The sequence below is a fragment of the Balaenoptera borealis genome (assembly GCF_965194805.1).
Source record: "Balaenoptera borealis genome assembly, chromosome: 17".
Lineage (NCBI taxonomy): Eukaryota > Metazoa > Chordata > Mammalia > Artiodactyla > Balaenopteridae > Balaenoptera > Balaenoptera borealis.
The window spans coordinates 66,068,398-66,092,559 of record NC_138876.1 but is presented as its reverse complement, the minus strand read 5'-3'; the positions used below and the strand labels follow the sequence as shown (position 1 = coordinate 66,092,559).

The window sequence follows — 24,162 nt, the reverse complement described above, 5'->3', positions numbered from 1 at the left end:
TATGATGATGGTATTATTAGTATACCCACTAAACAGAAAAGAAAACTGAGGCATAATTAATCCAAAATCACACAGCTAGTGGGTAAATGGTAGGGGACATTCCAACCTAGGTATTCTTTTTTTTTTTTTTTAAACCTAAAGGGAGCAAATATTATTCATTTATTTTTGGCTTCGTTGAGTCTTCCTTACTGCACGCGGGCTATCTCTAGTTGCGGCGAGCAGGGGCTGCTCTTCACTGCGGTGCGCTGTCTTCTCATCTGTGGGGCCTTCTCTTGTTGCTGGGAGCTCTAGGGCCGTTGCAGCATAAAGGCTCAGTAGTTGCGGAACGCAGGCTCCAGGGCACGCGGGCTTCAGTAGTGCAAGGGCTTAGCTGCTCCGGGGCATGTGGGATCTTCCCGGACCAGGGCTCGAACCCGTGTGCCCTGCATTGGCAGGCGGATTCTTAATCACTGTGCCACCAGGGAAGGTCCCCAACCTAGGTATTCTTAACGGCTATAATATGGTGCTTTAAGGACTCAACGTTTCAACTCCGGCCTTAAGGCAATAATAAATGTGTAAAATTAAAACATAAAGGCTTTGATAATGTTGGATGTGTTATAAACAGAAAGATTTTTAAAGGAAACTTTTTATTCAGTTATAACCCATATACTGAAAAGTGCATATATCATGTTCAATGAATTATCATAAAGGACCACACTGATGTAACTATCACCCACATAGAGAAATAGAACATAGCCAGACCCCCTTCCCCCAACGCCCTCTTGTGCTCAAAGGTAAGTTTGAAAATTCAAAATAAGTATTCACTTATTGTTGTAAAGCTGAATGCTATAGTCTATTTCAGGCCCTGAATAAAATTCATTCCCATAATAATATACTCTTCCTAGAGCGATAATTCGCAAAATTTGGTCCCCAGACAAGCAGCCTCAGTATCAATGACCTGCGAATTTATCACTTGCAAATTCAAGGATCCCAATCCAGATTTACAGAACAAAAACTCTGGGGGTGGAGCCCGGCAATCCGTGTTTTTACCAAGCCTCGGGGCTTATTCTGATGCCCGTTAAGATTGGAGAAGCACGGATCTAAGTCTGTTGGAAGAGTTCTGGTTCGTGATCGCATAGTAACTGTTAAGTGAATACCAGGATCTAAAGTGTTACGCTCGAAAAATAGTGACAAGTTTTAATCACCTATCTCATTTTTGAAGCACACTGAGGGTAAAATGTTTTTCCATTTTAACTAACCGTGTTGTTGTTCTAGTCAGTGTTGCATTTTAGCACGAGGATAAAGCAGCTCCCCCGCTCCCCGACCTCCTATTCTCTCTCCGCATCCAGCCAGAATTTGTCCAGTTTACCAACAAAACGGCACCCCTGGGTGGCGGGGAATTCAACATCCAGAGGCGGGAGCAGATTTCGGCCAATCAGAAGCCAGGTTCGAGCCGCTCGCCCATCCCGGTGGTGTGTGATTGGTGGTTTCCCGCGGGCGGAAGCTCCGCCCCCCGAGGCTCCGCCCCGCGCGGCGCAAGCCAATCGTCGCTCCGCGCAGGAAAAGACTGAAGCCGCGCCAGAGTGTAATATGGCGGAGAATATCGCCTCAGCGGCTCCGAGCCCGCGAGGGCTTGCTGACGGGGAGGATGCGGGTTCCCCGGAGGAGCGGATGGCGGAAACGGCGAGAGATGCTCAGGAGCAGTTTGAGTGCCAGGAACTGCTCGAGTGCCAGGTGCATTTGGGGGACTCTGAGGAGGAGGAAGACGCGGGCCTGGTGGCTGAGGCCGAGGCGGTAGCTGCCGGCTGGATGCTCGATTTCCTCTGCCTGTCTCTTTGCCGGGCCTTCCGTGACGGCCGCTCGGACGACTTCCACCGCACCCGCGACAGCGCCGAGGGTGAGTGCGGGGCGCGCCCGGGCCGGGGGCGGGAACCGCGGCGGGCTGCCGAGGCCTGGTTTGCGGCGCTGTCCCGCAGGGGGTTGGGATCGGGCTGCTGCGGCGCCCGAGCGGAGGGCCCCCGGCTCAGAGTTGAACGTTCGTTCGAATCCCGCATCCGCCTCCTCTCAGCTCCTCAGTTTTGCTCAGATTCATTAGAGTTGATAGAGGGTTAAGTGAGTTAAAATGAACAAAACTGCACCTAATCCAGTGTCCAGTTCCTTTTGTCGCCTGTGGCGCTTGTGTTTCTTGCTTTTTTCGGCTGAGATACTCCTGTAAAGGCATTTATTTAGCAAGTCACTGTGACCTAGGCATCAGTGTTTTCTATTACTTTGGGAGCTATCTAAACCTCGTTTAGCCCGCTGGCTCCGTGTAGGCTTCAGAATAAAAGTAACTGACAAGGAAATCTACCACCTACACAAGACAGCCTGTAAGCGATGGACAGAGACCTTGACGCCTAGAGAAGGCTAGCTGGCTTTTTGAATGATAACCGAAAGATGCTCTGGTATTTTTTTTTAAGTTATTTTATTTTATTTATTTATTTATTTTTGGCTGCGTTGGGTCTTCGTTGCTGCACGTGGGCTTTTCTCTGGTTGCAGCGAGCGGGGGCTACTCTTCGTTGTGGTGCGCGGGCTTCTCATTGTGGTGGCTTCTCTTGTTGGGGAGCACGGGCTCTAGGCACACGGGCTTCAGTAGTTGTGGCACACGGGCTCAGTAGTTGTGGTGAGCAGGCTTAGTTGTTCCGCAGCATGTGGGATCTTCCCGGACCAGGGCTCGAACCTGTGTCCCCTGCATTGGGAGGCAGATTCTTAACCACTGCGCCACCAGGGAAGCCGATGCTCTGGTAGTATTTATATGAGTTGGCCGTCTACTTATTGCAGCCGAACGCAACCCCAAGATAGTATTTTTTTTTTTTTTAAGACTGTTGCTTTTTTTTTTTTTTTTAATTTTTATTTATTTATTTATTTATTTATGGCTGTGTTGGGTCTTCGTTTCTGTGTGAGGGCTTTCTCCAGTTGCGGCAAGCGGGGGCCACTCTTCATCGCGGTGCGCGGGCCTCTCACTATCGCGGCCTCTCTTGTTGCGGAGCACAGGCTCCAGACGCGCAGGCTCAGTAATTGTGGCTCACGGGCCCAGCTGCTCTGCGGCATGTGGGATCTTCCCAGACCAGGGCTCGAACCCGTGTCCCCTGCATTGGCAGGCAGATTCTCAACCACTGCGCCACCAGGGAAGCCCCCAGGGAAGCCCCCCAAGATAGTATTTAATAGGAAATCAAATACCTCAGAAAACCGTATTGGTACATTTCAGCTTCACGGTTATCACATGAGTTAGGCAACTAATCTCAGTTTATAGAGGAGTGAACTAGTTAAACAACCTAAAGCATTGATAGGTTAAAGGGTTGTACCAGACGCATGCCTTATCTTCCAGTTCAAGCAGCTTTCCTCTGTATCACAGATAACACTAGAGCCATGGTTAATTAACATTAATTAGGGTGTTAAATCCTGGAATGAAGCCAGTTCATTTAATAATTCGCATTATTAAAAAGTCCTCTTTGGGGAGGGGGCTAAAATTATCTATGTGGTAATGAATTTGAATTGGAGGCATCAGTATGAACTCCTGTTTATAACATATAGAAATATCTATGCATATTACACGTATATAGACACAGGTCAGGATATACTCATGTGTTTCCTTGTTCTGTCAGATGAAAGCGTGTAGAAGCAATGTAACTCTAGCAGCAAGGGGTACACCTAGCACTCAAGTCTTGGTTTGCAATACCATTCTCCAGAGAAATGGCCTGAGTCTGGGACTGAGACAGGAAATATACAAGTTGAGCCTGGAGCATCTTGTAACAGAAAGTAAGAAAGTGCTAAAAACAAAGCAAAACAAAGCCCCCAAAGAAACAAAAAAAACCCCACAATTATGGGAATACAAAGGGACACGGGAGCCAACCGCAAGGGCTCCCAGTGGCCAAAGCTGAAGTAACTCGAGCAAGAAAATACAGTTGACCCTTAAACAACACAGGTGTGAACTGCACCTGTCCACTTATAAGCCAATTTTTTTCTCAGTAGTAAATAATACAGTACTGCACAATCTGTGGTTGGTTAAACCGGGAACACAGAGGGCCGACACTGGGATTTTCACCCGCTCAGAGGGTCAGCACCCCTAACCCTGGCATTGTTCAAAGGTCAACTGTAGTGTTGGATTATAACCCAAAATACAAAATAAATATCCATAAAGTTCATACTGATGTAAATAAATGGTGGAATAAATATACAAATGGAAGAAGAGACAAATCTCCGACGCAGAAGAATTCCAGGTAATTCATGTAGCTACTCTGTCCTCAAGGAGGTAGAGCCTAACTCCCCACTCCTTAAGTGTGGGCTGTGAGGAGCACAGTATAGAAAGGGGGAGAAAGTAGAGAAAGCTGGCAAACACTGGCTCACCTAGGTAATCAAGGTCAGCATCAGCAGTGATAGCTAGTAGCATGTACGCTTGATGCAGTGTGATGAAAATGGAACTTTACCGCTGTGATCCTCCTCCCCAAACCCCATAACCCTAGTCTCATCATGAGAAAAATATCAGACAAATCCCAGTAGAGAGGTACATCGTACAGAATACCTCAAAATTGTCAAGGTCATCAAAACCAGGAAAAGTCTGAGAAACTGTTATAGCCAAGAGATGCCCAAAGAGACGTGATGACTAAATGTCATGCGGTGCCCTGGTTGGGATCTTGCAGCAGAAAAAGGACATTAAGTAAAAACTAAGGAAATCTGAATAAAGCATGGACTTTAGTTACTAATGTATCAATATTGGTTAATTAATGTAACATGTAATACTAAAGCAAGATGCTAATAACAGGGGAAACTGGGTGGAGGGTATATGGGACCTCTTTACTATCTTTCTTCACTACATTATGTATATTTAAAACCATTCTAAAAAATAAAGTTTATTTAAAAAAAAAAAAAAAAAAGGACCTTGTAAGGTTCTAGCCCAAGACCCAAGGAATAATCTAGGTCATCTCCATTATTTGAAAGTTAAAGGCACAGAAACCCAGAAAGAGTAAAACTTTTTCAGGTTGCATTGCTAAAACAGATATGCAAACTGTGAACATAATATTGTCTCAGTATTCCATTTTTGACTAAAAGGACTCCCTTTTATCTCTTATAGAATTTCATTTACTATGCTTTTCAAGATTGTAAGCATATACAACTCTGATGCTTCCTAGAAAATTCTTAGCTCTTTCATTCCAACTCAGAATTATTCTCCCACCTCACTTATCTCAGATAATGCCTTTTCCAGACTGATATTCCTAACCTATTTCCACTGTGGGAAGCAGTGTAGAATTGTAATTAAGAGCATGGACTCCATAGTAAATTGTCTGAGTTTGATTCCTGGCTCTGCTGGTTTATAGCCATAAGACTTGAGGCAACGACTTGGTACCACCAGTTCCCGTGGTACCACAATTTCCTCATCTGTAAAATGGTAGTAATAATGGCATCTACCTCAAAGGGCTGTTGAGAGAAGCAGATGAACTGATATGTATAAAGCAAGGTTTCCCAACCTCAGCCTGTTGACATTTTGCACCACATGATTCTTTAGTCTGTGTATGCTTGAGGGTGGAGGGGGAATGAGGTGGAGGTTCTCCCGTGCATTGCAGGATCCTTGACCTCAGCCACTAGGTGCCAGTAGCACCCCTCCCACTCGTGACAATCAAAACTGTCTCCAGACATTGCCACCTGTCTCCTAGGGGACAGAATCACCCCTAGTTGAGAACCACTGCTAAGTGCTTAGAGTAGTGCCTGGTATTATAGTTAAGTGCTTAAATATAGTTGTTACTGTTGCTGGTCATTAGATCCTCCCTAATGTAGTGTTTGGTTACAGGTGTGGAAAAAGCAGAGAGCCAGGTTCAACCAGGGTAGGTTTTCATTGTTTTTGTTTTGTTTTATGCCTAATAGGTACAAAGAGCAGAAGGGCAGTGGTGTGTAGGGTATCTGTAGTTATTGGATACGTAGACTAAATATGGAGGGAAATGAAGACAGAAAAGATCTGACTTTCTTCCCTAGAATAGATTAGGTCTTTCTTCTGTTTTGCTCCTATACCATACTTACCCTTTATGACACATTAAAATTTTAATTAGTCTCTTGCATAACTTTTTGTTTAATTCGTGCCTTCTCAGACTAAACCCTTCCTGAGGAGCAGGGACTGGCTATCTTCTTATTCAGACATCAGTCCCTACCACTGGCCAGCAGTAGATGTTCAGCCCATGTGGAATAAGTTGTGTTTAAATTTTATGTAAATTTTGTGCTCTTTTTAAATCCTATTTAATTATATTATGACTATATTTGTCCAGATAATCTCTGGTGTAGCATAAGGTTATGGCATATTAAAATTGAGGAAATAAATACAAATAAATGTATTTATTTGTTTCATCTGCTTAGCAGCTGAGCTGCAGGACTGTTTTTTGGTTTGCTGGTTAATTTAATCTTTGTCTTTTATTGCTACATGGTAAATTCAGTGAAAACCAGGATTATGGTTTACTCAGTGTTGTATGTTCTTACTACCTAGCATAACATCTGGGTGGGTGTTCAAATATTGGGGAGATTAACATTAATAAATGTTTTTAAAATAAAGCTTTGTAAATTGAACAGACTCTCGCATAACTGAAACCTTGACAGAAATAATATATTTCCTATAATATTAGGCATTTTAAGGTATAAAGTAAGTTTCCAGGTAATGATTTGACACATTTTGGATCTAAATCTCCCTTTTCATTAGTTTAGATTGCTACCTGTGAAAGTACGTAGTTTTCAAGATTTATTATTCTGCCTGTGAAACATCAGTTTTATTTTGAAGGAAAAGTCTTCATTGTTATTCTTTTTTGTTCTTATTTCCTAAAAATTGTCTATAAATAAAGCATACACTCTAAATTTATGATAATCTTTGGGTGATATTTGTAACTTATTTCTCCGCAAACCACACAGAGGCACTGCCGGGTCAAGTTTGGAGTTTTGTTTTGATGTTTTAATAAAATTCACTTTCTTCACTTTCTTCACTTTCAGCTATTATTCATGGATTGTCCAGTCTAACAGCTTATCAACTGAGAACTATATACATATGTCAATTTTTGACAAGAATTGCAGCCGGAAAAACCCTTGGTAAATATGTTTTTATCTTATATTGGACATATTTCAATCTATGTCTAAAGGGGAGACAATGAGAAGAAACAGATGGGAGTAGTCCTTTGTTTTTGAGAGTTTGCTCACGTGTGTTTGGCATGTACATCTCTACACAGACATATTTAAAGCTAGTAAAAGAAATATAATCCCTATCTTCTTAGAGTGATGGTTCTCAAATTTTAGCTTGCTTCAGAGTTATTAGAGAACTTGTTAAGGAACAGAATGGTGAGTCCCCTTCTCCATCATGAGTTTCTGATTCAGTAGGGTGAGTGAGGGGCCCTGGAGTTTACATTTCTAGTAAGTTCCCAGGTGATTCTGATGTTGCTGTTGGGGGACCATGCTCCGTGTACTCTGTCTTAAAGACATCACTAAATTGGACTATGGTAACTTTGTGGTGACTCTTATTACTATCATACATACTCTGTTTCTAACTGGCAACTATGATACTTGAAACCTCTTATTTGAGCTTGATTTCAGCACTTACTTAATAAGGGAATATGATTTTATATCTCTAATTATCTCTCTCCCTTGTCCTCATAGTTTATTTTAGATTGTAATGGCCAGGCCGGGTTCAGTTTATCAGTCATGGCTCATATTTACAGCATGGTTATTTAAAGGACCTTTTGACGCAAATAATTCCATACTTATGTTGGTTTTTACAATTTACAAAATGCTTTCCCGGCAGTGTCCAGTGGTGGGCAGTAATCGCACTGAACTGTTGACTTGTAAACAGACTGTGTGGCAGGAAATCCCACCCTATTAGGACCGCTCTGGGAGCCCGCACTCATCCAGCTCTGGCTCATGTGGCGTGCTGTGTTGTGGGGGTGAGTTGGAGCCGGACAGTCAGTGGATTAGGGCTAGAGGCAGAGCAGACGTGTAGGCTGGGCTGGTGGCGGAGGAAGAAAACGGGCCGATGTAGACCATAAGCTAACATGGTTCACAGAGCTGTCTGGTAAATTGAATGTGACAGGATGTTCAAGAAGTGCCTGGCTGGGCTTCACGTATAGCAGTTGTTCATTATATTCTTATTTTCCCTTCCAACAACCTTTTCTCCCAAAACAAGGGTGGGAAAAAAAAGATCCCTGTTTTGTGTGTGACCCCATGGTTTAATCTTGAAATTCACCAGGGTGCATCTTAGATATAATAGGCCGGGGTCAGTAATCAAGAATCACTATATTTCAAGAGAGGCAGCATTTAAAACTTCATTTTAGTTTATGTATTGGATTTTCAGCTACACGTGACCCTGAATTTCAAATGGAGATGTTTGTGTGTAATTTGCTAAGTAGTTACCAGCCACTGTGAGTCTTTGGTAAGAATAAGCTGATAAATTCTGTTTTAAGAAAGTTTAACAGTAGTACAAATATTATCTTATTAAATATTCACATAGTATTTATTTACAGCATTTTATAGGTGAGAAAACTGAGGCTTAGAAAGGCAAAATAACTTTTTCAACACCACACAGGTAGTACATGATAGAGTTTGGAATAAACTCCAAAGTTTTTAAAACCACTATACAATATCGCAACAGATTGTATATGGTGATGAGAAAGAGGAAGGAGTAAAACGATGACTCCTTAGGTTTTTTTTTTTAATAAATTTATTTATATTTTTGGCTGCGTTGGGTCTTCGTTGCTGCGCGCGGGCTTTCTCTAGTTGCGGCGAGCAGGGGCTACTCTTTATTGCGGCGAGCGGGCTTCTCATTGCGAGCTCGGGCTCTAGGCGTGTGGGCTTCAGTAGTTGTGGCACACGGGCTCAGTAGTTGTGGTGCGTGGGCTCAGTAGTTGTGGCTTGCAGGCTCTAGAGCGCAGGCTCAGTAGTTGTGGTGCACAGGCTTAGTTGCTCCGCGGCATGTGGGATCTTCCCAGACCAGGGCTCGAACCCGTGTCCCCTGCGTTGGCAGGTGGATTCTTAACCACTGCGCCACCAGGGAAGTCCCTCCTTAGGTTTTTAAGCCTTGGTGATTGGAATAATGTTGGTAGAGAGATAAGTTCTTGACTGATCCTGTTTCAAATATCTACAAAATATATAACAAGGATTTCAAGTAGTATATGCGAAAATCAAATTTCACAATAAACTAATTTCATGCTCTATCTCACTGAAGTTTGTTATACTGCAGTTAGACTTATAAACCATTTAAGAATTCTGTTACTGTGACACCTTATATAAAATATAGTTTATTTCAGCTCTTAAAATCAGTATTTTAGTGGAGAAAATCTTCAGGTGTTTTGTGGACTCATATATAGCCTTTTCTGTTTTTTTTTTTTTTTTTAAGGTGATTTTAATGAGGAAATTAACTGAAGAATCTTCCCTAAACTGGTATATACGAGAGCAGTGCCTGGCACATAGTATACACTCAGTCAATATTTAAAGAAATGAATTTTTAAAAAATTAACAAAGTAAAGTTCTTCATGGCTTTCTAAGTTACTTATTTTTATTTTGGTTTTAAAAGATGCACAGTTTGAAAGTGATGAACGAATTACACCCTTGGAATCAGCCCTGATGATTTGGGCGTCAATTGAAAAGGAACATGACAAGCTTCATGAAGAAATACAGAATTTAATTAAAATTCAGGTATGAGTATTACTTTGTGTTTATTATTATTATTTTGCTAGAAAATAAAAACAACATCTACAGAAACTAAGAGCCACTTAATAGAAGTTGGACGGTAAACCTGTAGTAAAATTTAATATAATCATTCTCTTTAGAAATTTGACCTATGATTTATAGTCTTGACATGAGGTCTAAGAGCTGGGACTTAATGTTTTCTACCTAAGTGCATATTGCCCCCAGGTTGGAAAATATGCCAAATCTATTTAAAGATTACTAAACAACTTTCAAAAACCAGTGGTTTATGCTCTCCCATTTAAAGATTACCTTTTATTTTTATTTTTTTAAAATATTTTTTTGGCCACGCCACATGGCATGTGGGATCTTAGTTCCCTGACCAGGGATCGAACCCGCTCCCCCTGCAGTGGACACGTGGAGTCTTAACCACTGGACCACTAGAGAAGTCCCTAAAGATTATCAAATAATAAGAAATGAATGGGTTTTTGCGATTAAGAGAATGTCAAATTTTAACTATGTAGAGAAAATTTTAGTAGGAGTAGCCTATTAAAGAGTGAGAAACCAAAGAAAGTCATTCAAAGATATAATAGCAGGGAAAATATGTTTTGCTTACAGGCAAAGTATGTACTCAGGAATTTCATACTTAAATAAACTTTTCCTAGTTTTTAAAAAAATTTTCATGGTAGGGTAGGAGAAAATCCAGGTGGTGTCCCACCTTCTCCGGAATTAATTATTGATGGTGTGGTGACTGTCAATTAGAATTAAGACCTGAAGAGAATGGGCAGAAAAATGACTGCTGCTTTTAAGAATTTCAACCCAGGGCAAAGGGATTTGTCATGTTATCCCAATCTTTTGGAGTTCTAGGGGAAGCAGGCCTTTGCTAAATATAGTAGTAAAGTTGAACGGGTTACCATAAAATACATAGCAAATGTGTAATAATATATTGCTTACTGTTTGCCAGATACTGTTCTAAGCACTTTTATACATAACTCTTTAATCCTCACAACTACCCTATGAAATAGGTACTGTTATTTTCACCATTTTACATTGGTGTAAAGAAACTGAGGCACCAAGAGGTTAAATAGCTTTCCCTAGTTTACAGACCTACCCAGATGGTAATGGTGGTCCTATATCTTACCACATATGGTATCAAAAAGGCCAGTTTATAAAATGATTATTCAAAAGCGTCTGGCTTCCTGAGTTTCTATTAGAGATTTTCCTGGGATCCTAAGTAGCAGCTTTTATATATCCTAATCATCACAAACACCATCCATCCACCTCTTCTCTCACTTCCCTTTCGCTCAAAATTACTATTTAGGTGGGTCCTCAATATATATAATGTAGCTCCTGATCTATTTATTAATTCCTGCCTTTAATATCATTTATCAAATCAAAATTATTAAGCTACATAAGAATATTTTAAATGAAGTAGTTTAGACTTACCTGAGTTATTTCAATATTAAACAACAATTAGATATTTTAAAAAGCAATCTAAGGTATGTATTTGTCATCCTATCTTTTAGGCTATAGCTGTTTGCATGGAAAATGGAAATTTTAAGGAAGCAGAGGAAGTCTTTGAAAGAATATTTGGTGACCCAAATTCTTATACGGTAATTATTTAAATTAGAATCAGAAGTTTGGAGCCCTTTATATGGAATAAGGAAAATTGAAAGAACATTGGAGGAGAAAAGAAATGCTTTCTCTTTTAAACAGTATAGTCCAACAGAAATATAATGCCAGTACCATATGTGATTTTAAATTTTCTGGTAGCCACGTTAAACAAGTAAAAAGAAACAAGTAAAACTAATTTTAGTAGCACTTTATTTAACCCAGTATATCCAAAAACATTATTCTTTTTAACAATCAATGTAAAAAGTATTGGTGAGATATTTTGCACTCCCTTTTTTGTACAGTCAGCCCTCTGTATCCTGGGTTCCATATCTGGGGATTCAACCAACTGCAGATCGAAAATATTTAGGGGGAAAAAATTCCAGAAAGTTTCAAAAAGCAAAACTTGAATTTGTCACAAACTGGCAACTATTTACATAGCATTTACATTGTATTAGGTATTATAAATAATCTAGATATGATTTAAAGTATATGTGAGGCAATGTGTAGGTTATATGCAAATACTACACCATTTTATATAAGGGACTTGAGCATCCTTGGATTTTGGTACCCAAGGGGAGTCCTGGAGCCAATCCCATATGGATACCAAGGTAGAACTGTACTAAGTCTTTGAAATCTAGGGTGTATTTTACACTTAAGGCTAAATTCAGGGCTTACACCTTTCTAGGGCTGAGTAGCCTTGTGTGGCTAGTGGCTACCATATTGAGCAGTGCAGGTGTAGGGAATGCATTATAACTTGCTTATTTTTCTGGAGGTTTCTTATGTTATCACTAGTTTTTGTGTGTATGTGTAATGTTAAGGTCAATAGAAGTTAATTTTTCAGTATTAAAAGCAAAGTTATGAGAGCAAATTAAGCTTATTCAAAGAAATGTAGTTTTATACAGTTTTTAGTGAACTCGTTATTGAACAATAGCATACCTTTAGTAGAGTACATGTATCATAAGTGTATAAGTAGGTGTATTTTCACAAAAGGAACACACTTGTGTGGAGACCTTCTAGATCAAGAAACAACATCACCAGCACCCTCCAGGCCCTATCCTTCCCACCTTCTCAAGGGTAACCGCTCTCCAGACTTTAACATCCAAGATTAGTCTTACTTATTTCTGAACTTTATATAACGGAATCATATAGCAAGTTTATATTTGTAAGAGAGCTACATGGTGTTGCTTATAACAATCGTTTGTTCATTCTCATTGCTCCATTGTAGGAATATACTACAATTTATCCATTCTACTGTGGATGGACATTTGAGTTATTTCCATATTTTGGCCATTACATTCCTTTACATGTCTTTTGTAGAAAAAGTATATGTGTTTCTCTTGGGTATATACTTAGGAATAGAATTGGTGGGTTGTAGGATACACACATACTCGGTTTTAGTAGATACTGCCAGAGTTTTCCAAAGTAGTTATTATCAATTCCTCCAGTAGTGTGGGAGAGTTCCAGTTGCTTCACAGACCTTATATGTGGTTTTCATTATAGTCATTCTGGCACATATGTAGTGCTATCGCATTGGGTTTTAATTTCTGTTTCTTTGATGATTAATGAAGTTGAGTACCTTTTCACATGATGGTTTGGGGGAGAGGGAATCACCTTAATCCATTGAAGGACTGAGCCTTTAGTAAGGCTTATTCTAGCTCTAATTTGCCCCTGTTCCTACGGTGTAACCCTCCTGAGATTTCAGCTGGAAGCCTGGTACGTTTATTGGGTTTCCTGCCCTTGCTTTTTTGCCTTAGCACTGTGAGACTACTGAAAATTCCACTCTGCTTGTACTTCACAGAAGAGGAAACTTTATGGCCAGTAAGCCTAAGAGAGAAAGTGTTAACCTCACTAATATTCGTAATCAGGTTAATACCAAGTAATATATTGAAATAGCATTTCCTATACTTCTGATAGGCAATGATTAAAAATGTCTTAGCATACCAACAGTTGGCTCAAAATGTGGAGAAATGATAAGAGTGCTATACCTTCCTCTCAGAAGGGTAAATTGGTGCTTAAGCTTTGGAGAGCGTTTTAACAAAATCAGTAAGCATGCATTCCAGCAATTGCACTTCTCTATAAATACCCTAGAGTAACTGTTTTTACTTTCACTGCATGCTTTTAAAACCATGAAGCTTTATTAAAAAAATAAAAACTGAAAAAAGAAAACTAGGCCCTACTGTGACAATTGTTCTGGGATAGAGCTTGAGAAGTGGAATTTTTTTTAAAAGCTTTATAGCTGTATTGTGCAACCAGCATTGAAAGAACTATTGTCTAAGAAAAACTTGTACTATGCCCAAGAAGACATGTAGGAAAATGTTTAATAGCGTTGTGGTAATAGAAAATAACCTAAATGCTTTCAACAGGCTGGAGGGAAAGGTGAATAAATGGTATATATTTTTTAAAATTTATTTTTATTTATTTATTTATTTATTTATGACTGCGTTGGGTCTTCATTGCTGTGCGCGGGCTCTCTCCAGTTGCGGCGATGGGGGGCCACTCTTTGTCACGGTGCACGGGCTTCTCATTGCGGTGGCTTCTCCTGTTGCGGAGCACGGGCTCTAGGCGTGCGGGCTTCAGTAGTTGTGGCACATGGGCTCAGTCGTTGTGGCTTGTGGGCTCTAGAGCGCAGGCTCAGTAGTTGTGGCGCACGGGTTTAGTTGCTCCGCAGCATGTGGGATCTTCCTGGACTAGGGCTTGAACCCGTGTCCCCTGCATTGGCAGGTGGATTCTTAACCTCTGTGCCACCAGGGAAGCCCCTAAATGGTATTTTTGATCAATGGAATACTGTACAACAGTGAAAGTAACTAGTAATTCTATAAATATCAAATCAACATGGATGTCATAGAGTTGAGCAAAATATAGAAAGTTTCAAAATACACATACTATAGCACCATTGGTATAAAGTTAAAACCATGCTAAACAATGCTATATATATTGTTTATGGATGCATACATATGTAGTGCAAGTGTAAAGGAATGCATGGATATGCTAAAGTTCTAAATTCAGGATAATGGTTACCTTGAGAAGAGGAAGGCCAGGGTGGGGGAAGGGTGCCATCAGATTATGGTAGAGTAAATAAGGCTTGTATTATACAGATAATGATTTATTTCTTAAACTTGGTAATGGATATTTAGGTTCATAAGGTTTTTTAATCCTTTTGCATATGTGTAAAATATTAAATTTTTTTTTAAGTCAAAAAATATATTGGTGGGCATTTAAAACGGGAGCATTTTTAAAACCTCTTGAGTTTTTGTTTATAAAGTGATTTTTTTCAGTTAAATAATATGACATAATTTCTAGTATTTTATTTGTGATTTATGTGCTAATAAGTTTCTTCTGTTTTCTTTAGCCTTTAAAAAGGAAATTGCTTATGATAATCTCTCAGAAAGATACATTCCATTCCTTTTTTCAACACTTCAGCTACAACCACATGATGGAGAAAATTAAGAGTTATGTGAATTATGTGTTAAATGAAAAATCATCAACCTTTCTAATGAAGGTATGCATATTTCAGAGAGATTCTAAACAGACTTAAGAGTAATTGTTACAGTAAAGGAGAATACTTGAAATAGAAATTCTTAAAAACTAATCAGAATTTTATTTAGTGATTTTGTAGAAGAATGTGGTGAAATGTTATAATTAGTGAATCTAAAGGGTTTATTGGTGATCTTTGTAGTATTTTTACAGCTTTTCAAAGTAAAAGTTGGGGAAATTTTTCAAAATAGAAAGTTGAGGGGAAAACTTATCATAAGAAATAAGTGAAAAGAAATAGTTTAATTAAATTTAAATGAAATTTTTAGCATATTTCTGGGAAAAGTCAAGTTGGACTGAAGAAGGGTCATTAAAATTTTTTTTATAACATTTTCTCCTGTCTTAGCCTCAGAAAGTTTTAACTTAATATGTTATACTAGAGCATTGATTAATTTGAGATAGTTTTATTTTAAAATACATAGAATCTTTAAAACTTTTTTTTAAAGTAACCTGTTATCTTAACCCTGTCTAGAGAGCATTGTCTGTATCACGTACATTTGCAAGGAAAGCCCTTCTCCATAATGCTTATAAACCAAGCAGGTTGCTGATGGTGATATCATAGCTACTGGGGAAAATAACAGCGCACTGCCCTTTATTGACCTGTGACGAGACACTTGGGTTATGACTGTCAAAGAACAAGAAGGCTTAATTAAATGTTACTTGTTTTAAATGTCTTAATGCATCCCTTCGTCTCCCGTAACCCCCTCTTTAAGGCAGCAGCAAAAGTAGTGGAAAGTAAAAGATCAAGAACAACAGCTTCTCAAGATAAACCTAATAGTAATGATATTGAATTGGAAGCTGAAGCTAATTTGGATATAGGAAAAAGGTTTGTAAATTCATTAGTATATTTTTTGTCTTATGAATGCAATACCTATGTAAAAGTGATGCTAGCGAACCATTGTTAATAAAAATGATTATCGAGTAGTAGGTATATTGCTTCACTGATGGCTAACATTTGGATGTTTGGGAGTGCTGTAGAGTTAGGGCTTACACATATCCTGTTACATATGCTAAGCAAAAGTAGAGAGAAAATAGCACTGTGTAGCTAGTGTGAGTAATAACATTTATCATTCTCAGGGAACATGAACTCTAGAACAGTGTTGAGGTTGAAAGCCTGAGTCATCTGTGCCCCTTAGTTCTCAAATCCTACATGCCCTCATGTGACTGTTGTACTGAGGGTTATTCTAATATGTTAAAATATTGTTTATCTTCTCTAAGGGTAGGCTAAGTGCTTCATCTGGTGTGCAAGTGCAGAAATAGTGATTTGCTCCAACGCGGGAGGGAAACAGGCTGTGTCAGTCCTACAAGTTGAGAGACAAGAGTTCAGTTTCTAAAATTATTTCTTCCTTAGGGATTTTCAAGGGTAATTTTTACAGAATTGGCTTTTACCTTTTGCTTTAGAAACTAACCCTACTGAAGAAGATAAACTCTACCATTATAATGATCTTTTCTATTGAATCTATGGTCCATTCCTCCTCTTCATCCACCCTTAAACCAAGGCCAAATAGTCAAATCCTTCTGGTCTCTGGATGGATGTATCTGGCAGTGGATGTAATATTACTCTTTTCTTGGGACCATGACTTAAGTGCTGTAAGTCCCCATCTTAACTACTTATTGAGAGGTGGGGATTGGAGTCCGAGTGGGATGGACATGGCATTGGTCACACCTCAGGACTGAGCTCAGTCTTACTGTTCTTTTTGTCCCTGCCTATCAGAGCGTGGTCTATTCCTCACTGCTTCATCTCCCCAAGGGCTCTATTGAAGTCTTATTGCTCATTGGGTTTTTCCTAAGACCCATTTTGAGAAGTAGGGATTTCATTTTTATTGGCTCAGTTATTTCATTTTGTTTAGGAAATCAAAGTTTAGTAATACCAAGACCCAATGCATTCTGTGGCCCAGCCTTCCTGCCTACTGTAATACTGCTTTAAAGTAAAATAAGATTAGAACTTACCATGATTCTTGCGTATAATGAACACGTTTCCTATGTATTCTCCTAATGTAGTACTATCCACTTATTTCAAATGCCCTCCTAGACACAAACACAGTTCAGTGTGTAAAACAGAGCTCTTGATGTTCTCATCTGTCTCTCTGTACCCTAACTCTCCTCCTTTACCTCACACATCCAGTTGGTTATCTCCCCAAGTGTTACGAATTCCATATCAGAAATGCCTCTCTAATCCATTCTTATCATTTATATCCTAGATTATTACTTAGCTTTATGCCACACAAATCCATTCTTGATGTGACTTCCAGGGTTAGCTTCCCATAAAAATAAATGTTTAACTCACTTCCCAGCTTAATAACCTCTGTTGGCTTTCTGTTTCCTACTTGATGAATTAGATTTTACTGCATGGCTTACAAAGCCGTATATAGCCCCTTTCTGGGGTTTTTGTTTGTTTGTTTTTCCCTCATATACACCTTATCCCTAAGCATTAACCCCTCCCTGCCCACATCCATGGCACTTTCTAGCTACACAACTTGATCTTCAAATATTACAAGTTCTTTCATGCCTTGACTCTTGCTTCAATTTTGGATTTCCTTCTTTCTCTTCAAGGTAAGCTCTTATTTGCCATTCAAGGTCTAGCTCAAAGGTCACCTATAAGAAGTCTTGCTGAGCTCTGAGCAGAGTTGTCACTTCTGTGCTCCCACAGCACCAAGTCGTACCTCAATAGGAGGACTTATCTTCGAGAATAACATATCTGTTTACCTGTCTGTATCTCACTAGATGGAGAGTTTTTTTGAGGTTCTTAAATAGCTTTGAATCCTTGGTGCCTAGTTCATTACCAGACATGTATTACATCTTGTAGTGCACTAGACATAGGGAGAAAAACCAAAAACTAGAGACATGGTAAAGGTAAGAATCAAGCAAATATCAAAACCATCCTGGGAGTCAGATTCACCAGTTTCAAGGCAAGAATGAATAAGACGTAAGTAAAGCAAGGATAGAAACAGAAGTGTGATCTCAAGGTCAGACAAATGCTAGGAAAGATGAAACCCTCATGCTGTCAATACTAGATGAAATATTTTGTTCTGGTAAAGCTTATAAACTATTTGAGGCAATAAGAATTACAGACTTGAAACAGAAACAGTAGCAGACATAACATAATTTGTTGTTAAAGTTTAAAGATAGACTTAAATGCTGAAGGAGTTTGAGGGACAGCTTCAAGAAAGTGTGAACATGGAGCCGGACCTTGAAGGATGGTTAAGGTTTTTACAGGTGGATGGAAGAAGAAATGTCATTTCAGGAGAGAGGAAGAGTTCCAGTGAAGGCATCGAGCTGTAGATGGTCATGCTGTGTTTGTCGGAGCTAATTTTAACTATAACAGAGGGGAGGAATTTTATTAAAAAGTCCAGTTGGAGACTGCTGGGGAGGATAAGAAATTAAACTTGAATTCATAGAAATAAAGATCCATGAGAGAGTTTTTGAAAGAGTGACATTGTGAATGCTCAGTTACAGCTCAACTCTGCTGAACTTATGTTTGGGGAAGACATTGATTTAATGTCTCTGGTAAGCACACCTGGGCAAAAATTAGCCATGTTGTAATGGACTGTAAAGGTCTTAATTTTACCAGAGTTTCTTTCCAGAGATACTTTTTATAAGTTGAAAAATGGCTTGATTATGTGGAAAGTACAATCCTGATGAAAAGTTTCTCTTGTTTACATTCTTACAATGTTTTCTTCTTTTAAAGTGTTAGTGACAAACAGTCTGCGGTAACTGAATCCTCAGGGGATACAGTATCCTTATTGAGGTGAAGTAAACTGACATTTTTCTTCTCTGTGTTTAAAATCTTTGAAGCAATTCATGCAAACCTAGGTAGGTTATAATAACTGCCACGCAAATGGTATGGTTTGAAGAATTATCGCAGGGTCCTACTTACCCCCGCAGATATTTAACACCCTGATGGGTCTTGAAATGCCAAACTATGGAGACCTGCCTCTTGGGATCCTGGGTTGTTTCACATTATTTCTACAAGGAGTGCACATGGAGGGAGTACTTGAAGTTAAAGCAAATAATTAGTAAACTCTTATTCTGTCAGAAACAAGGGTGTGATGCTGGGGCAGGAAGGGGATGGAGCTTACATTTCTGATGAATGCCCCAATTCCGATTTCATGAAATTACTTAAAAAACTGTTTAATCTATTAGAAATGCTATAACAGACAATGCAACATGTTCAGAGAGCAGAACGTCTGCATGAATGATTTCATGGTGTAGAGCAGTTGGGACGCTAAATGGAACCGTGGGAGTGGGTGGCTGGCTTGGTGTGGAGGAGGTCGCTGGAGATGAGGAGTTGAGGGGCCAGTTTGTTCTCTGGGTTATCCATGAAAGCACGGAAATAATTCATGGTGATGGCAGCACTCGGGGGTAGAGAAAGATCTGCGAATCATGGGAGATGCTTGGAAGGCTAGTGAAAGATTATGGAGAATGGTAGATAGCGATACACTTCAGTGGCATGAATCCTCAAAGGCTAAGGTTTCTGTGGAAGCAGGATCCTGAAGGTGGCATCCATTAGGAAATGGAAAGTATAGAGACCCACCTCTCGGACCCTGTGGTTTGTGGAAGATGAAGCTAATCTCTACTTGAGGAGGCCACAAAGGAGAGAAATATTGTTCCCAGGGGAGAGCTAGACTTTAGACAGGCGAAGAAGTTGCGACTGGCATTCCAGAGAGCACAATAGAAAGTTTGGGGAGGGCGGGAAAGCATTAGTAGGTTGCATAGAGCACTTATAGGGGTCAAAGTATAGATTTTAGGTGGTGATAAAATAGCTGCCTAAGCTTAGTTGAACTTTTTTTTTTTTTCATTTTAGTTTGTTGCTTTGTAAATTGGAATAATGCGAACATTGCAGGTTGTCAAAAAATTCTGCCACATCCTGTATTTCCAAACAGTCTTACCTTTCCAGAAAGCCCTTTTTGGAATCTATGAAGATAATCAAGTGATATCTACCATCATGTATAAAGGAATTTTGGAATTTCTCTAATTGGAATGCCAAAAGAATCTTGGTTTCTGAGTAGATGAGATGGAGAAAATAAATGGGAGAGAGGGAAGTCTGAAGAAGAAAAATCTTAAGAGGCTAAAGATTAAGATGGGGCATTAGTGCAAGGAGAGCACCAAAGGGAAACAGACCAAAGTAGAAGCAGGTTCTAGATAGAGATTGAGACAAATCATCTACCTTTTTCTATAGCTTTTCTAGTCTTTGCAGAACAAATCACAAGCTTTTGTGTTTCATTTAGGTCTCACAAAAATCTCTTCTTATCTAAGTTGAAACATGGAAATCGACAACAAGATGTTAATAAGAAAGAGGAAAGAGTGGAAACTCTTCAAAGTAAGTACACTTATTACAGTTTTCGGAGTGGAGAATCAAAACGTCCTTGAAAGCGATCCAGCCCTTGACCGCACCCCACAACACACAAACACACATCAGAAAACTAAAGCACGAAGGGATTAAATGTTATGATTTCAAAGGGTTAATTAGAGGTGGTGCTTAATTTAGAAAGTTACAGTTGGTTCTTGTTATTTACAGTAATGTTCTATAAGGTCATTGTGAACACTTAGTGAATACTGAATGATTACAGGGGAATACAGGGTTAGGTTCTTTTGAGCCTCTGGTTACAACATTTTGGTCAACTATTCAATACATAACCTTGTTTCATGTGTTTCTGTTTATTTATTTAGGCCGCACCATGCGGCATGCGGGATCTTAGTTCCCCGACCAGGGATGGAACCCATGCCCCCCACAGTGGAAGCACAGAGTCTTAACCACTGGACCGCCACAGAAGTCCCTGTTTCTGTTTAAAGAAACCTTATTTAATATACATTGTTGATTCATTAACATTGAACCCAGGCCAACAACACTGTAACTCATGCCTGAATGAAGCTTACCTAACCACATATTTTTCTCTGTAAGGAACGTCATACATAGCCTTCTTGCACTCAGGAACACTAGACAGCACTTCCACAATACACTTGGGGAAAATTTTAAACAGCAGAATTACCCCCAAAAAAGCACAAAAATACGGCACTAAATAGACCGTAAAAAGAACAATTATTTCTAGCCTGGAAGCTAAAATAAGAAAGCAGAGCTTCACCTTGTTTAACCTCAGCTGGGAACATGAACTCAAATATTTTGCCACTCTGTGCATGTCCACCGGTGTCCACAAAAGCACTGCAAGTTTTGATTTTTGTTACAACTTTCAGCAGGAAGGTGAATTTGCAAATACCAGAATCCATGAATATAATGAGGATTGACTATGTATAGACTCTGGCATTGCAGATTACATTTAGAATTTATTCCTCATTGCATTTAGAATTTATTATCCTTATAAAAGGCATTGCTAGATTTAAAAAACAAGCAACAATAACCAAAAAAAAATCTTAAAAGCAGTCCATAATTATTTTCAATTATAATATAATTGTAAGTTCCTCCTTGGTATATATTCATTCAAAAAATGTTTATTGAACCTGTACTATGTTCTAATGCAAGGATTTTTAAACCTTATTGATCCAAATCTAAATACTTACCGATCAATATAAAAATAATAGATGTACCAACTTGATTCCAGGTACATAGTATGCCTGAAGTAAATATTAATTGAATAAATTTATTCATAGCTGATGGCTGATGATAGGGCCACTGTTAGCTAGTATTTGTAAATTACAGCTCTAAAACATTTACATCTGTAGGTATTATCATTGTCCTCACTTTAAAGATGATAAAGTTAAACTCAAAGAAACATTTGCTTCATGTTGGTGGAGTTCCTAGCTGCAAAATGGCTGGGAATCATAATTCTAAAGTAAAATAATTTGGGGATTTTCCTGGACTTTTAATTTCGTAATACAAAGTTCAAAGAAATGGAAGCATACACTTTTTTATACTCTAGCTGATCAGTAATTGAACCAATGAAGACCGTAATCACATTGTAGAGTGGCTTGACGGTGACTATGGATATTGAACCTAGAAGATCCTGTGAGTTTTAGTACATTTCTTGACTTTTTGTTAGATATTAGTAATATATACATATACATTCCAAAAAAGTCCAATTTGCCTAAATGTTACCTAGGTATCCTCTTTTTCCTAATAGAGGATATTTATTTCGTTCATGCTAAACATTAAAAAAAATTTTTTTAGACATCTTTTAAAAACAATTTTTTTTCAGTTTTGTAAAATTGCTATGTACTTTTAAAAAATCAAGTAATTCAGAAAAATTGAAAGAAAAAAAATCACTTAAATTCTTTCTATGCAGAAAAGTCTCACCAGCATTCAGTGAAATGATTAATATTTGAGTTAAAAGATTTTTATCTATAAACTCACTTAATCCTCAAAACAATCTGGATCAGTACTTTTTTTTTTTTTTTAATCATTCCCATTTTACAGATGAGGAAGCTGAGACAAAAAGAGGTTAAGTGTAAAAAGCCCTTGGTCACACAGGTCATGAACAGAACCAGAGCCAGAATTTGAAATCAGACATTTCTGACTTCAGAGCCCATGTCCTTAAATGCTAAGATAGATAGACTGCCTCAGTGGAAGAATAGATAGAATCAAAGCAAATAAAAATTTATAAAAATGTGATGAGGTTACATATGTACTTTAAAATATATTTACATTTAATTTTTTGAAGGTGAAACTGAAGGATTCAATGAACTTCACATAAATGCTGTTTCATAAGAAATATATCAGTAAACCATGTGATTCCTCCAAAATGAAGAATAAATAATATGAATTGCTTTGATAGGTTGGGTCAGTTTGCCTCTATAACTATAAATTTCAACTTTAGACTACTGATTGATTTCAGCTGTAATGGGTGAGATTAGCACAAAAACTTTGGCTAAATGTAGTATTCTTTGGAAATACTTTTCCTCACAACTTTGCAGATTTTGCTCCATTATTTTCTGACTTTATGAGTGCTGCTGTGGACAGTCTGACATCAACCTGACTATTTCCCCCTTTGTATATGAGTTGCGAGTTTTTCTAATATGTGCATTTAATGCTATAAATTTTCCTTTAATTACTGCCTTAGTTGCAACACATATGATCTGTTCCTGCACTGATACCATATTGTCTCAATTACTGTAGTTTAGTAATAACTCAGTGTGTGATAGGGCATTTTCCTTCCTCTTTCTGTTATTCTTTAGGAGTATCTTGAGTATTCTTGGTGTTTTGGTCTTCCATATTGTCAGGGGGAAGAAAACCACTTTATAGAAGATTGCAAGCAGTGAAGCTGCTACCACTCCATAGGTGCCAACAAGACTTGGGTCAGAACCAGATGGTTTATTACAGCACAACAGATGGCAGTAGCATATGGCATCAGCGTAGTTGTGCTGGTTCCCCTCGCCAGGTCCCAAAGACAGTGCAGTGGGCCCAGGCAGTAGGTTGTACTGCAAGGAGGAACCTGGGGCCAAGGGCACTTTGTGAGTAAGCAGCAAGCAAAATGTAGCAAATAATCCAGTTGCCTTCCCCAGGAGAGAGTTAGTTACATGGTGGTCAGACTGTGGTTCCCTTGACCTATTTTGGTGCCTGACTAACTGCAGAAACTGTTTAGTATCAGGAAATGAGTAAGCCTTGTGCATTCAGCAAGAACTGAAGGGATGCTCAGGGCCCATGATGGACTAACTCTCCTAATACATAATTTTAGAATAATCTTGTTAAATTCTACAAAGAACACTGTTGAAATTTTGATTTAAAATTACATTGTAATAGTAGACAGGGGCTTCCATGGTGGCACAGTGGTTGAGAATCTGCCTGCCAATACAGGGGACACGGGTTCGAGCCCTGGTCTGGGAAGATGCCACATGCTGCGGAGCAACTGGGCCCGTGAGCCACAATTAACTGAGCCTGCGCGTCTGGAGCCTGTGCTCCGCAGCAAGAGAGGCCGCGATAGTGAGAGGCCCGCGCACCGCGATGAAGAGTGGCCCCCACTTGCCGCAGCTAGAGAAAGCCCTCGCACAAAAACAAAGACCCAACACAGCCATAAATGGATAAATAAATAAATAAATAGTAGACAGTCTTCTTTTTTTGTTTTTTAAAATTAATTAATTAATTAATTTTATTTTTGGCTGCGTTGGGTCTTCGTTGTTGTGCACAGGCTTTCTCTGGTTGCGGCGAGCGGGGAGCTACTCTTCGTTGCGGTGCACAGGTTTCTCACTGTGGTGGCTTCTCTTGTTGCGGAGCACGGGCTCTAGGTTCACAGGCTTCAGTAGTTGCAGCACGCAGGCTCAGTAGTTGTGGCTCATGGGCTCTAGAGTGCAGGCTTAGTAGTTGTGGTGCATGGGCTTAGTTGTTCTGCAGCTCCAGGGCTCGAACCCCTGTCCCCTGCATTGGCAGGCGGATTCTTAACCACTGCGCCACCAGGGAAGTCCTAGTAGACA

At 39.2% G+C, this 24,162-nt stretch overlaps 1 protein-coding gene across 6 annotated transcripts in view; it reads left to right on the top strand.

Moving 5' to 3' along the window:
• The first annotated feature begins 1,524 nt into the window (after positions 1 to 1,524).
• Positions 1,525 to 24,162, top strand: part of TERF1 (telomeric repeat binding factor 1) — a 37,614-nt gene continuing 14,976 nt past the window's right edge. The window contains exons 1-8 of one of the 6 annotated variants that reach the window (XM_082363528.1): positions 1,525 to 1,876; positions 6,979 to 7,074; positions 9,545 to 9,666; positions 11,184 to 11,270; positions 14,621 to 14,770; positions 15,516 to 15,628; positions 18,491 to 18,550; positions 20,031 to 20,122. In XM_082363528.1, coding sequence (XP_082219654.1) covers positions 1,570 to 1,876; positions 6,979 to 7,074; positions 9,545 to 9,666; positions 11,184 to 11,270; positions 14,621 to 14,770; positions 15,516 to 15,628; positions 18,491 to 18,550; positions 20,031 to 20,122 — 1,027 coding nt within the window. In that variant the 5' untranslated portion in view covers positions 1,525 to 1,569. The remainder of the gene's footprint in view (positions 1,877 to 6,978; positions 7,075 to 9,544; positions 9,667 to 11,183; positions 11,271 to 14,620; positions 14,771 to 15,515; positions 15,629 to 18,490; positions 18,551 to 20,030; positions 20,123 to 24,162) is intronic. The other 5 variants (XM_082363524.1, XM_082363529.1, XM_082363526.1 and 2 more) reach the window with 5 other exon arrangements.